General features: G+C 33.6%; 1 protein-coding gene and 1 long non-coding RNA gene across 2 annotated transcripts in view; one reads left to right on the plus strand and one right to left on the minus strand.

Annotated features, from left to right (window-relative positions):
• Window positions 1-17,500, plus strand: part of LOC137648858 (uncharacterized) — a 176,961-nt gene that overhangs the window by 69,533 nt on the left and 89,928 nt on the right. The window lies entirely within an intron of this gene.
• On the minus strand, window positions 949-7,995 carry LOC137648857 (uncharacterized). Its single transcript, XM_068382019.1, has 2 exons — window positions 5,750-7,995; window positions 949-5,695 (listed from the first exon to the last, which is right to left on the minus strand). Exons 1-2 carry the CDS (start codon window positions 6,056-6,058, stop codon window positions 1,751-1,753), a joined length of 4,254 nt encoding a protein of 1,417 aa, XP_068238120.1. The 5' UTR covers window positions 6,059-7,995; the 3' UTR covers window positions 949-1,750.

Raw genomic sequence — 17,500 nt, forward strand, 5'->3', positions numbered from 1 at the left:
AAAGTTTAAAACAAAATCTCGAATGGTCAAAGTAAGCAAAGCGGATTCAGAAATAATGAGAGGATTTATATGTTATTCACAGAATTTGCTCAGAATATCAAATCATTATACCAAGAGTTTTGTTAGTGATTAAAGAACCATAAATATATATTGTAAAACGTAATTAGCTGCAAGATGAAAGACAATCTACTACCTACACATAAATCTCTCTCTCTCTCTCTCTCTCTCTCTCTCTCTCTCTCTCTCTCTCTCTCTCTCTCTCTCTCTCTATATATATATATATATATATATATATATATATATATATATATATATATATATATATATATATATATATACATATATATATACATACATATATATATACATACATATATATACATACATACATATATATACATACATATATATATATATACATACATATATATATATACATACATATATATATATACATACATATATATACATACATATATATATACATACATACATATATATATACATATATACATATATATACATATATATATACATATATATATACATATATATATACATATATATATACATATATATATACATATACATATATATACATATATATATACATATATATATATATATACATATACATATATATACATATACATATATATACATATATATATATATATATATATATATATATATATATATATATATATATATATATATATATATATTATGTGACGAACCACTGTGCAAACAATTACCCCTTTACAATGGGCGGTAGTTCACTTCACACAATAAAATAGAAGTCATATGGGTAGACTTCCAAATTCACTTGTTTCTTATTACGAGTGTATAAGATTGTTGATTATGATCAAATGTATCTTCTTAAAGCTGGTTGCAGACAATCGAAGCACCAATAGCAGGATAATTGGAGGACAGGAACAATAAACTATGTTATAAACAAAACTTTAATCTTACGTTAAACAAAATAATGAAAAGCACTTCAAAACAACAATAATAAGCAATGCAAAGTGAATGGGTGAGTAAGGTAGATGAATCTCGTGGTGAGAACAATGTATTCTAACAAAACAATAAATTTGGGGTTACCTTATAACATGTAAGGTAAGAAAACAGGTATGATTTACAGCAGGAAGGCGAGTGTAAACAAAAGATAATGAGAAAAATGGAATGAAGATGGCGCTGAAATAAGGTGATGTATTTACAAAGAAAATGGAAAAATAAACTTTAGACAAATCAGATATGTTAGCATATGTACAACATATGGGGATATCACAGTCTCCCCTTGTTTTTGTTTTTTTCCATTTCCCGAGGATCAACCGAGGTTATACTTGATAATGAGTCTGCCACAATGTTTTCTCGTCCTGATATGGCGATTACTTGGATATTATGTGCAGATAGTATGTATGACCATCTTAAAAGTTTAGGGTTGAGAGTAGTGGACCTATGGAGATGCGACAGAGGAGAGTGGTCGCTGTAGACGTAGATCGTGTCTTGTCCATCAACATAAATCTCGTATCTCTGGATGGTAGCTACGATGGCGAATAGTTCTTTCTCCACAGTGGGCCAATTTAGTTGGGAACCCATAAATCGTCCACTGGAATAAGAGACTGGTAACAGATCAGCTAGTGGGGGCAGGTTTCCTGTTATGGTTGTTATTGGAGCAGGATGCTGTAACAAAATGCCCCCATATCCAAGATCACTAGCGTCTGTTTGGAGATAGAATGGTTTGGTGAGGTTAGGTGCCATTAATATGAGGAGGAGATGACAAGTAAGTTTTTAGCTGGTTAAATATTTGATCATGTTGCTGGCTCCAAGAAAAATTTACTTTTGAAGAAGTTAAAGCAAATAGTGGTCCTGTGAATGGTGAGAAATTTGGACTGAACTTAGAGTAATATCCTACCATACCTAGAAATCTTTTTAATTCCTCTTTGGTATTTGGAACAGGATAAGAAGTTATGGCGCTAATATTTGCATCATGGGGTAATACTTTACCACTGCCAACTCGATGACCAAGGTAAGATACCTGACCTTTGCAAAAATTACTTTTTGCTAAGTTGATCGTTAATCCATGTTGTTTCAACCTTGAGAAAACTTCTTTTATCTTTTGAATATGGTTTACCCAGGTGTCAGAGGCAATAATGATGTCATCTAAATATACAAATACTTTTTCCAAGTCCTGTAAAATTAAAGACATTACTCTTTGGAAGGTGGCAGGTGCGTTGGCTAAACCAAATGGCATTACGTTATAACTAAATAAGCCAAATGGAGTGATAAATGAAGAAATTTCCTTTGCCGTTTCTGTCAATTTAATTTGGTAATAACCCTTCAACAAATCTATTTGGGTTAAGTAGGTCGAATTACTTACTTGGTCAATGATATCTTGTATTCTTGGTAGAGGATACGAATCTTTAATTGTTAAATTATTAATTTTCCTGTAATCGGTACAAAGACGAAATTTACCATTTTTCTTTCCTACCAGGAGACATGGGGAAGCCCATGGTGACGCACTGGGTTCTGCCAATCCTTCTCTTATCAAGTAGTTCACTTCTTCTTTCATGATACCCAATTTCTTCTGTGATGTTCGATAGAAAGCTTGTTTAATGGGTGCAGCACCTGGTTGTAGTTTGATGTCATGATCTAGCATGGTGCATCTGCCTGGTTTATCTGAAGTTATACTAGGAAATTCATGGAATAAAGCTACTAAAGATTTACATTTTGATGCAGATAAGGGTTTTAGATAATCTGATAAGTTTTCCAAGATCTTTGAGTTTTGAGAATCCTGCCAAGATGCAGTTATTGGATCATCTGTAAATTTATCCATAGGACAATCTATGTATGGTATGGCACTAGTAATCATTACCGTTTTACTTTCAGCTGTTGAGGGAGACAAATAGGCCTTTAAGAGGTTTATGTGGACTAATTGAGTAGACTTACGCTTATCTGGAGTGGCGATTATATAGTTGGTTGGCGAGATACGGTGAGTGATGGTATAAGGTCCCTGGTATTTCTCTCGTAGGGGAGAGCCTGCAATCGGATGGTATAGCAGCACTGCATCTCCTACTTTGAAACTTCTGGTTTTAGCCTTTTTATCATAGTTAATCTTCATCTTCTCTTGAGCTGTTATCAAGTTAGTTTTGGCAATGGAGTGAAGATCTGAAAGTTTCCTGTCGAGTTCTGAAATATATTGGGAAATAGGTACCTCATTATCTCCCAACTTCAGGATGCGTTCTTTGACTGAACTGAGGATAGTTCGTGGCCGTCGACCGAAGAGTAGTTCAAAAGGCGACATACCAGTAGACTGGTTTCGAACTCCTCGTATGATGTACATGATCAGTTCCAAATCGCAATCCCACTCGTTACCTGAACTATGGATGTATTTCCGGAGAAGATTTTTAATGGTCTGGTGAGTGCGTTCTAATGCTCCATTGGTCTGTGGATGGTAAGCTGAGGATGAGACTTGGGTTATATGGTAATCTTTCATAGCTGTTTTAAAAGCATGACTCATGAAATTGGTTCCTTGATCACATTGTAGTTCAGTTGGAAATCCTACAACAGTAAATATGGACACTAGTGACTTTAGGATGTTCTTGGCTGAAATGTTTCTTAAAGGTACTGGAAATGGATAACGCGTAGTTGGGCATAAGGCCGTAAGCAAGTATTCATGTCCCCTTTTTGTCTTAGGCAAAGGGCCTACACAATCTACTATGATCTTACTGAAAGGTTCTTTAGGCACAAGTATAGGTTTTAAGGGTGCAACTGGTACTTTCACATTAGGACTACTTACTTTTTGACATGTTGTACATGTTTTTACGTACTCTTTAATGTCATTCTTCATGTTTGGCCAATAAAAGTCTTGACTGATGCGTTCATATGTTTTAGTGATACCAAGATGAGAGTAGGCAGAGCGAGACAATTCTAGGATCAGATGTTTTATATCCTTAGGAACAACTACCTGGAATAGATCCTTCCAGGTTTCTAGATGACTGTTCTTGCTGGACCTGAATTTTCTCATTAGTACATCATTATTAATATAAAAATAAGAACACTTGTTGGTATCCTTTGGTTTCACTTGGTTGAAACACTGCTGTAGAGTGACATCTTTCCTTTGTTGATAGCTAAAGGAATCAGGCTGGATCTTATATGTACTCATCAACTCGTTGAAATCCATAGGTTCAGAGACTGGCAACGGGTTTGATGATGATTCAGTAGGGGTGTCCTTTTTACTGCTTCGTGTCACTGCTAAGCATTCCTCCTGTACAACATCTCCTGGAGATACTGCTATTAAGTTTGTTAAGACAACAGAGTTAGCTATGTCATTACCCAGGATTACATCTACATTCTGGCATGGTAACAGTTCTGAATTTACAGCTACATCAGTAGTTCCAGAGAAATAAGGACAATGAAGGTTTACATTAATGAGAGGCAACATAGACTTACTGGTTAAGTCATTAACTGCAACATACCTGTGAGTTTCACCTTTAGGTCGTATTACTTTAGGAGAGACGATCGTTTGAGAGGATCCAGTGTCTCTGAGTATGGTTACAGGTTTACCATTTATTTTGCCTGAGCAAGTGAAGGGTGCAAACGCTTGGGACTCGTGTGATGCACAATGGAAGGTCTTTTTCTTCTCCACCTTAGGTTTTGGTTCCTGTTTGGGCAGATTCATTTGCTTAGGAGAGAATTGAGGGGGATTAGGTTTTCTCTTTAAGTATGAAGCTGCACAATGTGGATCAGGACATTCTGAAATATGATGTCCTTCTTGTTTGCAGTATGTACAAGTTTCCTTAGGTCTAGTTTCTCTATATGGGGTTTTACCTACTTTATGAATAAGAGCATAGTCATCTGCCTTTAAAGCGGCTTTCTTAGGGTCAGATTCATTCTGCTCTCTTAGATACACATTAATGCTACCTGGTATTTTCCTTAAGAACTCCTCCATTACTATTAAATCTTTCAACTGCTCGAAAGTTTTGACATCTACTTTGTCTACCCACTTCTGAAACTGTTTACTCTTTCCATTCATAAATTCTAAAAAGGTCTGCTGAACTTGCTTCTGACTATTACGAAATATTTGCCTATAACCTTCCGCAGTAATAGAATAAGCATCAAGGATTGCCTGTTTAATTATGAAATAATCATGTTCCTCTAACATAGTGGCACATACAGATAATGCTTTACCTTTAAATGAGTTCCGGATGATCAAATACCATTTGTCCTGAGGCCAATTGAGATTCTTGGCTGTGTCTTCGAACACAGAAAAGTAGTTATCAGGTTCCCGTTCTTCAAATGTGGGCAACAATTTCTGCACCTTGCCCACATCAAAGGGTTCGGGAATTAGCTTACCTTCTTCCTTTTCTTTCAGTCTTATAAATGCCAGATCCCGTTCTGTTACTGTGGCCGCTTCTCTCTCAATCTGCAGCCTAACACTGAGAGCTTTGTTTTTCTGTTCACTTTCTTTTTCTTGTTGCTCAAAAGCAGTTTCCACCTTGATACGTTCTAGGGAAGCAGCAGCAGCAGCCGTGCGCTCAGCAGCAGCGGCTTTCCTCTCTTCTAACTCAGCGGCGGCAGTTGCGGCTCGTTCAGCAGCAGCGGCTCTTTCTCGTTCTGTGGCAGCTTTCTCTCGTTCTACCAGAGTTGCGGCAGTTGCGGCTCTTTCAGCAGCAGCGGCTTTCCTTTCTTCTACCTCAGCGGCGGCAGTTGCGGCTCGTTCAGCAGCAGCGGCTTTCCTTTCTTCTACCTCAGCGGCGGCAGTTGCGGCTTGCAGCTTCATCTTTTCCAACTCCAGCTGCAGACTTAATTTATCCAAGTCACCATTTGGATTGGTAACTGTTAGAGCTCGAACGTCAGCCAGTTCTTCTTCTGGAACAATATCTTCATCTACAAGGAAGTTCAAAATATGACTGAGAATTACACATTTTACGGCAGTTGCGGGAACCTGTACATCATAATGGCGAGCTAGATTCTTTAGGTCAGTTTTTGTGGCAACTGTGAGAGATTCCACATGATCCCGTGGTGATACAATAAATTGTTGCAAGTTGAAAGGCATTTTGAATGTCGCCTGTGGCGCAAGATAAGTACAAATTAGAATAAATATCCAAACTTTACAAGAATAAGTATAAGATCATACGATCGCAAAATAACAATCTTTCGATCACAGAAATACAAAATAGCGATCACAAAATTACAAGATCGAGAGATCACAAAATTACAAAATTATATGATTAGATCACCTTACACAAAAATAGTTTAAATACAAAATTAAGTCTCGCGAAACTTACGATAATATTATTAAAACTTTTATTCACAGTTAACGACTGAACAATTATTTTTTTATACTCGAGATCTTGAGCACGCGGCTAACTACTTCATAATTACTCAAACGACACGCTTAACATCACAAACTTTTACAACAATTTTACCGAATCGGTGAACAAGGCTTTAAAACGCAAAGGTATTTTTTACTTTAAACATACCTAATTAGCACGTTCTAGTTTACATTTCCTTTTAATTTATACCAGCTTAAATACGATAACTTTTCAATGTTACATTTTAATTTATATAAATACTATATTATTCTCGTTATGATAAAGTATCTAGTTAATAGTCAACACCTAGTTTAAAGTAATTGATTATCAGAATAATGCGCAAACTGGACAAAATACGTAGTATGCGCTTTATAGATATAACAGGAGTAATTTAACACAAGTATTTAAATATTTATTTACCGACACGTAAATGTTATTTGTACACCAAAATAGTACTTTTAACACCAAACAATATACAAGTTAATTTCTTGACTAGAAATAACGATTGGAATTACGAAAATCTCCGAAATTGGAAATTGGCTAATTTCACTTACGAAATTCATATAACAAAATAAATCACTTCATAATGAAATAGATGGAGGAAATTTCACTTATAATGAAACTTAATTTAGTAAATCACATAATGAAATTTGACTTGATTTCCTAAATATCACTTTTGAATGGCGATTTTAAGAAATGGCAAAATCTTAGGGCTTCAGATTTTTTTTTTTTTTTTTATGAGAAATCTCTGGGATACGAGATTTGAGTAGGCGAAACTTTAAAAGCTACCTACTGGGGGCATCTTCAATTAATAAGGGTGGTTTAGAAGCTGGACAATCAGCATACCTAAGTCTTAACTATATTAAGCGTGACTTGTTCCTCTTACAACCAAATGACTACCCAGACATATATTACACATAAATGTCTAATGAGAGGGAGACGAGACATCTACCTTACCTTGGAATTATTACGGTCGTCCTTTATCCTTGGTACGCCACAACACAACACTCGATACTGTTCATAATCACTGGAACTGTTCTTTCACGATTCAATCACTTGATATAAATTTGATGAATCATATCACACATCATATCGCACATCAGATCCCGGACAGGCCCCCAACTATTATGTGACGAACCACTGTGCAAACAATTACCCCTTTACAATGGGCGGTAGTTCACTTCACACAATAAAATAGAAGTCATATGGGTAGACTTCCAAATTCACTTGTTTCTTATTACGAGTGTATAAGATTGTTGATTATGATCAAATGTATCTTCTTAAAGCTGGTTGCAGACAATCGAAGCACCCATAGCAGGATAATTGGAGGACAGGAACAATAAACTATGTTATAAACAAAACTTTAATCTTACGTTAAACAAAATAATGAAAAGCACTTCAAAACAACAATAATAAGCAATGCAAAGTGAATGGGTGAGTAAGGTAGATGAATCTCGTGGTGAGAACAATGTATTCTAACAAAACAATAAATTTGGGGTTACCTTATAACATGTAAGGTAAGAAAACAGGTATGATTTACAGCAGGAAGGCGAGTGTAAACAAAAGATAATGAGAAAAATGGAATGAAGATGGCGCTGAAATAAGGTGATGTATTTACAAAGAAAATGGAAAAATAAACTTTAGACAAATCAGATATGTTAGCATATGTACAACATATGGGGATATCACAATATATATATATATATATATATATATATATATATATATATATATATATATATATATATATATATATATATATATATATATATATATTTACTTACCTCGGAGCAACTTTCACCAATAATGGAGACGACTCCCAAGAGATCAAAAGAAGAATTGTTATGGCAAAGAATGCAACCATCGCACTAAGCAATGTGTGGAAAGACAGACATATCACTATAAACACAAAGAAGCGGCTTCTCAAATCACTTGTTTTCCCCATCGCATCATACGACTCAGAATGTTGGGTTTTAAAAGCTACATATCGGAGATTAGAAAGTTTTGAACTATGGTGTTACAGAAGAGTCCTTAGGATAAGCTGGATTGAGAAAAAGACTAACGTGGAAGTTCTACAAAAGATCAATATCGAAAAAAGATTACTTGACATTTTGGATGAAAGAAAACTAACTTTTATTGGACACCAGGTTCGGAAACACAATACTCTGGAAAGAACGCTAATAATTGGATCAGTCTATGGTACAAGAACGAGAGGAAGGCCTAAAACTAGATTAAGTGACAATATCAAGGAGATGTGCGGGCTAACGATGGTGGAGTTGGAAAGGAAGGCTCAAGACCGGAATGAATGGAGAAGTTTTGTGCAGAGGGCCACGGCCGTTCGACATCGAACACCCCGTAATTGATGATGATATATATATATATATATATATATATATATATATATATATATATATATATATATATATATATATATATATATATATATATATATGTATATATATATATGTATATATATATATATATATATATATATATATATATATATATATATATATATATATATATATATATATATATATAATGTATGGGTTTACAAGAATAAAGGGAATTAGAAAAGATGAGGGAAGGGGTTTAATCACGAATTTGTAATAACTTGAACTATAATGATTGTTTAAAATAATTGTATAAAAACAACAATCTCGACAATTAAAGAAAATCAAAAGCAAAATATTTTCTACGAGAAACATTATTAGACTACAAAACTATATTCTGAAGTCGTTTCTTAGAGCAAGGGAGATCAATCAACGTCAGCCCCTTTTGATTACTTCGATCCATGAAAGACTATTCAGAGGCTAAATTGGATCTCAATGTTCGTCACTATTTGATTTCCCTCATCAAGAGGCACAGGTAAAAGGTTCTGGAACCTGGAAACCTATAACTAAATGGCCCTGGAAAGACCTTCTGGGTTTAAGTCGAATAACACTGAAATATCATAGACTAAAAGACACCAAAGAAGGACAGAAACGCAGGCAAAAGCTTCTGGAACCTGGAAACCTATAACTATGTTGATCCTGGAAAGACATTCCGGGTTCAACTCGAATGGCACTGAAATGTTAGTCTTTCAAGTACCAAAGAAGGGAACGTCGAAAATTAGACCTGAAAAGGGAAAAAAGTCTTAGGGGCAGGGAAACTAACATATGGAATGGAAAGCTTTTGTTCATTATTTCAATTTTCTTTTTACTGACAAAGCGACAATCGCAGTTGGAAAATCAGGATGCTATAAACCCAAGGGCTCCAACAGAGAAAATATCTCGGTGAGGAAAGGAAGTAAGGATTATATATATATATATATATATATATATATATATATATATATATATATATATATATATATATATATATATATATATATATATATCATAATACGTTGTACATAATAAAAAAGACTAACAAAGTTCAATAAATATATCTATAATCTTCAAAACCGTAAAGTTGTTATAACAAATGCTAATGGGAACTAATAACTAATGGATAAAAAATAACAGTAAATAAATGTAGGAAACATTACTAATAAATTACTACATAAGACCTTGACGTTGTTAATGCAATGCATAAGTAAATGAATCCACTATCAAGCTATAGGGGGATTCAGTAGAGCGGCAGCTTATTTCTCGACCTTGACCTTGACCTTTGACCTTAACATATATTAAATGGCGTGGGTTTTCATACTCTCAAATATGAATTAAGTTTGAAGTCTCTGTGACATCATCACCATCTCCTCCTACGTCTATTGGCACAAAGGGCCTCTGTGACAACGATGTCAAAACTTATGGCTGATTACGTGAATTGGACATTTTGCTTGACAGTGACCTCGTCCCTTGAACTTGACCTTCTAAAATGGAATCATTTCCATATTTTTACATAAGAGTTAATACTCGCAAGTTTCATTACTCTACGATTAAAATTGGGGCCAGAAAGCTGTTCACAAACAAACACACATACATACAAAAACAAGGGGTAAAAAATATTCTTACACCTTCATTGGCGGAGGCATTTAATTACTACATAAGGCCTTGACGCTACTAACGCAATACATATGTAAAAGAATCAATTATCAGATTATTTCGCGGATAGTAAGTAGAGTTAATATTGTTTTCGCGTGGGAATCATTCATTCAGAAAATTATTTAATAGGTCAAAATCAAAGACAAGAAAACTATTTTGGTCCAAAGGGGAAATAATAAGAAAACATATCTTTCCAAAAAGACTCTTCCCAGGTTTAAAGGCCAATCACGAGTGGCAGAGGCATAGGACAGTGACATTGCCCTATCAAGCAGGACAATCATATGTGCAGTATTTATACTGCACATATGATCAGTGCCTAAGCCCCTCTCCACCCAAGCTAAGACCAAGGAGGGCCAGGCAATGGCTATTGATGACTCAGCAGATACACCTGTAGGCATCCCCCAAACCCCCATCCTTAGCTCACAGGATGGTGAGGTTGCAGCGACCAAAGGAACTAGCGAGTTTGAGTGGGACTCGAACCCCAGTCTGGCAATCACCAGACAAGGACGCTACCAACAGGCCACTAGGTACAGTAGGTTTGCGTTTAGAGGATTTTTCCTCTAGAATTTAAATCTAGTGAAGAGATACTTCGGCGGAAAATCTTTCTATAAGATGTCCCTAGGGGGAGAGGATTTCTTGGTTTTAAATGGAATATTAATTATGGATTTTAAATTCCTTCTTTCAATAATGTATTATTTCAGAGCCTAGATGAGTTTTTTTTTTTTTTTTTTTTTTTTACCTGCAGATTTTCAATTACACCCAGTTATCTTTATAAAAGTATTTCAAATTTAAATCAATTGAATATTTTTTTGTAATAAATTACTATGTTAATTTTGGAATAAAATTTCGTTAAAACAATTACTGTAATTTAAAAATTAAATGCTTCCTATGCCACTTACTTCTATGATAGGATTATGAATTTACCTCTTAAATAATGTTCTCAAACTATATTGATTAAAAGAACCAAAATTAAGACATTCAGGGGAGAGAGAGAGAGAGAGAGAGAGAGAGAGAGAGAGAGAGAGAGAGAGAGAGAGAGAGAGCGCTTAATTAAATGTTTTCTTGCTAATCAAGAAAATGGAATTTTAAATCCATAGAAAATGGAATGTTAGTTTGGTCATGGGGAACTTAAAATTCTCATTCGCTCATATGTAATTTGCATCTCGATAATATGCCTTTTTTTTTTCTTTTTCTTTTTGGCCTTTGACTCTCTTAAGCTTTATTTTTGTTCTTTTTAAAATATTCAATAATTCGCGAGCTACAAACACAAAATTCATTAATTTAATAGTAATTAAGGACAAGTTCTTTGTTTTCTTTCAGGGCAAACAGGGTTCATCGAGTCCCTGGCAAGGAGGGTATCCTGGGTGATCTTTCTTCTCAATGTCTTGAGAAGACGCTAATGGAAACTGAGACCTCTGGCAGTGTAGGAATTCCAGAAATTGGCCAAAGGATTCCAGATTTTACTCGGTTCCATTTTTGCTCTTCCCAGACGATAATAGTTTCTGTTTAAAGGACCACTTTAATTTTAATGTGGATCATGCAAGCATAAAGGGGATGGGATTCTCTCTCTCTCTCTCTCTCTCTCTCTCTCTCTCTCTCTCTCTCTCTCTCTCTCTCTCTCTCTCTCTCTCTCTCTTTCTCTCTCTCTCTCTCTCTCTCTCATGAAGGCTGGAATACATCACTCAAAACATAAAAACAAGTTTCGCCATTTTTCATTCATTTTTTTTTTTTACTTTAAATGACTTTACGATTCAATACGACCTACTACGTGCTTACAAAATGATACAATAGAATTTGCTGCAAGAGAAGTTTAATCTTTAATCTTTTTAAGAGATCGGAACAAAATTTCGAATATTCAAAGTAAGCAAAGCGGATTAAGAGATAATGAGAGTATTTATATATTGTTGACAGACTCAGAATATCATATCATTATATCAGAGAAAGGAGGTTTATCAGAGTTATGTTAGAGGCTAAAATACCATAAAACCTCCTTAATTAACTACAAGATAAATAAACTATCTTATTAATACACATACCTAGCTTAAAGCCTTGAAGAAAAGGACTTTAGTAATGAGAGTAAAATAAAAAATTATTGTTAACGTGAAATTTACGACGATACAACCTTACGTTGTGTAGCTACCGTATGTCAGAAGGTTAAACTTTAAATTGCCATATCTAAAGGGTTCGTATACTCTATATAGGGGCTGATAGGATTACGGGATAAGAAAGAATAAGAATTAGAATAAATGAGGTTAAATGAGGATAAAAATGTTAGAAGATGCAAAATGAGGCAGATGTCAAATGACACCATAATATAGCATTCGTAGAATCAGAAGTAGTAGATATGTCTTGCTGATCTCCGCCTTTCTAAGAGTAAAATACGTTGAATTCCATTTGCCTCTTAATGAAATACTAAGAAAAAGTTAATTCACTAGGAAATGAATTGTACACTTTCGAAGAAAATTTCTACTAATAAATTGAACATCAATAATTATTACTGTAAATAATTAGACAATAACACTCTCGTCAGCACAAAGCAATTAAAGAAATAAAAAGTAAAAAAGGCTACGAGAAACATTACTAGACTACAAACCAGGGTTTAAACTTTTTAGGTAATTACCTTAGTTTGAGGTTATTTTCATGGTTTCAAGGTAATTCTAAATTAATGTTGGTTTTACTGGGTTAAAATTTAAGAAAATTAGAAAAAGATTTTAGGTAATCTAAGTTAAAAAGCATCAGCATTTAAGGTAATGGCCACATGGAAGTCGTTTGTTCGCTGCAAGGGTTGTGGTGGCCGATATGGTAACGTCCCTAACTGGTGATCGATGTAGGGTTCGGGTACTGCTCAAACTTGATACTGTAGTTCTTTTGATCGCTGCAACCTAACCTTCCTTATAAGCTAATAAGGGGGTGGGGGGTGGAAGAGCTTATAGGTCTATCTGCTGAGTCATCAGCAGCCATTGCCTGGCCCTCCTTGGTCCCTGCTTAATTGGAGAGGTGGCGTGAGCGCTGATCATAATGCATTATGGCCAGTCTCTAGGGCATTGTCCTTCTTGATAGGGCAATGTCACTGTCCCTTGCATCTGCCATTCATAAGTGGCCTTTAAACCATTAAACAATCCCTAAAAAAAAAAAAAAAAAAGTCTAAAATGGATCTCAATGTTCGTGAATATTTGATTTCCATCGTCAAGAGACACAGGCAAAGAGGTTCTGGAACCTGGGAACCTATAATACTCTTGTCCTGGAAAGTCCTGTCATGTTCTACTCGAAAGGTACTGAAAGGTACCTGGAAACTGCCAGAAGGGATGCATAACAGGGGACGCCCCAAATTAGACCTGAAAGACCAAAGCTCTTAAGGACATTGCTTCCATTTCTTTTATATTATCTTTATCACAAAACAGCTTACGCGGAATCTGGAAGGTGTAGACTGGTCTCTTATGGTAATTAAATATGGTCATTACTTCCATTTCATTTATTTATTTTTTTTTACTCATAAAACCACTTACGCAGAATCTGGAAGATAGACTGTTCTCTTGATCTATAAATAATACAAAAGAAAAACACCAGGGTTATGGTGGCCAATTGGAAGCGTCCTTGCCTAGCGATCTGCCGGACTTGGGTTCCAGTCCCGTTTAAACTCGATAGTTTCTTGTAGAGAGTGCAACCTCGCTATCCTTGTGAGCTAAGGATGGCGGTTTTGGGGGAGCCTATAGGTCTACCTGCTGAGTCATCAGCAGCCATTTGCCTGGCCCTACCTGATCCTAGCTAAGCTGGAAAGGGAACTTAAGTGCTAATCATATGTATATATGGTCAGTCTTTAGGCCATTGTCCTGCAGGCTAGGGTATTGTCACTGTCCCTTGCTTCTATTATACGTATGCAGCCTTTAAACTATCATAACTTACATTTTAAAGATAAAATAAGACATTACAAACCTCTTTATAAACGAAATTATTAAAAGTATCTGCAAGTTAAAAAATAAAAGACGATTAGAAATCCTCAGAATTACCAGAAATACAAGAAAATTATTCTGTGTTCAATTGAATAAGTGACTTAAGTGACCTGTCTCATTTCACTTTCAGCATCCCGACGAGCAAATGAGAATATCAAGACGGTTAAGAATTCCTGGAATGTCTCAAGATTTCTCTAAACTCTATCAAAAGGAAAACCCACCTCACTCTTCATGGTGTACCAACCCAATTATTATTATTATTATTATTATTATTATTATTATTATTATTATTATTTTTATTATGATTATTAAATGCTAATCTACAACCCTAGTTGGAAAAGCAGGATGCTATAAGCCCAGGGGCCCCAACAGGGAAAATAGCCCAGTAAGGAAATGAAATAAGGAAATAAGGAATAACAAAATATTTTAGGAATAGTAACAATATTAGAATAAATATTTCCTATTTAAACTATAAAAATTCTACAGAATAAAAATGATCCAAGATGCAAAATGAGGCAGATGTCAAATGACACTATAATATGGCATTCGTAGAATTGGAGGCAGTGGATATGTCTCGGTGTTCTTTCCCCTTCTAAGAGGAAAAATACGTTGAATACCATTTGCCTGTTAACGAAATTCTAAGAAAACGTTAATTCACTAGGAAAAGAATTGTCCACTTTTGAACAAAATTTTCTACTAAAATAAAAAGTGTTATGTTCACGTAATACACACCACACCCATACACACACACACACACACACACACACACACACACACACACACACACACATATATATATATATATATATATATATATATATATATATATATATATATATATATGTGTGTATATATATATATATATATATATATATATATGATTATATATATATATATATATATATATATATATATGATTATATATATATATATATATATATATATATATATATATATATATATATATATATATATATATATATATATATATATATATATATACACACATACACAAATATATATACATGTATATACATATACACATATATATACATATATATATATATATATATATATATATATATATATATATATATATATATATATATATATATATATATATATATATATATATATGAATATATATACATATATTAAAATGCTCTCAGACTACTACCGTTACCAAATATTGCTTACATTAAAAATACAATTTATACTGATCATTAAAAACTTTGTTCAGATGTCGTTAGGAAAAATACTTTGAATTTATATATAAATTTACATTGATATATATATATATATATATATATATATATATATATATATATATATATATATATATATATATATATATATATATATATATATAAATATATATATATATATATATATATATATATATATATATATATATATATATATATACATATATATATAAACGGACAATTCAGGATAGTAATAACTAAGAAAAAAAAAACTCAATACCAACAGAAAAAGAAAATGCAAGAATTAAACCCTCTCATTGGTAAAGAAGGCTTAGGCTTCCTCTAAACAAAAATATCTTATTTCACTTTTTAAACACTTTTATCTTAACAATGGTATAACGTCACTGTGGTACTCAATTTGATAATTCATCGTTCATTATGCCAGAAAACTTTCAATCAACCAATCAATCAATCTTTCATCGGTCAGACTAGAAAACTCAAAATTAATCAGTAAATCGTTAGATAATTTTTCTTTTCTCAACTTAATTTCAATATGGAAGAAAATAGATTAAAACATTTGGTGTTTGTGATATGATAAACAGTATTAAGAGCTAAAATCAGTCCAGTATCAGCCATGGACCTGCAAAACTCCAGAGACCAAGTAAAGATATTATAAGATTTTTCCAAGTCTGCGATAAGCCCTTAATGTGCACTCTAAGTTAAGCTGTGACAAATTATCATTCTTCCATAGAAATCACGTTTTTCAAAAGTTCACATTTCTATTATTATTATTATTATTATTATTATTATTATTATTATTATTATTATTATTATTATTATAATATCACCTCCACCAACGAAGTAGGGGGGAGGTTATGTTTTCGCCCCTATTCGTCTGTTTGTTGGTGTGTGACCACGATTTTACTCATAGAGTAGTAAAACTTTCAGGGATTAATTGTTATGTTGAGACGTGGATGTGATTCAATCTTGAAAGTTATAGGTCGTAAGTGAAGGTCAAGGTCAACGTCGAGCAAAAGGTTTAGAAATAAGCTCCCGTAGCGGAGGTTGGCACTCTACTGAGTGCCCTTCTAGTTATTATTATTATTATTATTATTATTATTATTATTATTATTATTATTATTATTATTACTATTATTATTATTGGGTAAGCTACAACTCTAGTCGGAAAAGCAGGATGCTATAATCCAAAGGGATCCAACAGGAAAAAAATAGCCCAGTGAGGAAAGGAAACCAGGAAATAAATAAACTACATCTTTTCTGCTATGTAGAAACTAATTTATCGAATTAATTCAATGGATAATTATATGCTATTGACATAAATATATCTTGATAAACTAATAATCAACCAACGAGTGCCTTTGATAAGTGCAAAATGATCATCCAAATAGAGTGGACGAATTGGCATGATTTGAATAATTAATCTAATTACTAAAAATCATTGCACCGCTTTTGAATAATCTAGCGATGAGAAAAATTATTCATAGCAATGTTATTTCTTCTTTTTCTTTTAATCGTAAATGTTCCCTAAATCATTTGAATTTATTAGGCTTTTATCGATTCCATGGCATTGAGTGATATATAAAGATACAGATTTTGTTTTAACATGGAAAGGAATATGTGATTTCATCTGGAAGCGGAATTTTATTAAGGAAAAAAAAATCAATAAAGAGACGTAATTAGCGGTTATTGCCTTCAAGCTTATGGAAAAAAAAGGAAAGAAAAAAAAAAAAAAAAACAATACGCTGATATTTACCTCCGCTAACGAAGTTGGTAGGAGGTTATGTTTTATCCCTTGTTTGTGTTTGTTTGTTTGCGTGTTTGTTTGCTTGGGAACATTTATCAGACCACGATTTTAATCGTAGGATAATGCAACTTGCATGAATTAACTGCTGTGTAAAAAGCTGGAAATGATTAAAATTTGAAAGGTCAAGCTCATAGGTCAAGGTCACGGTCAAGCAAAATGTCCATTTCACAAAATCAGT

Source organism: Palaemon carinicauda, chromosome 10 (assembly GCF_036898095.1).
Source record: "Palaemon carinicauda isolate YSFRI2023 chromosome 10, ASM3689809v2, whole genome shotgun sequence".
NCBI lineage: Eukaryota > Metazoa > Arthropoda > Malacostraca > Decapoda > Palaemonidae > Palaemon > Palaemon carinicauda.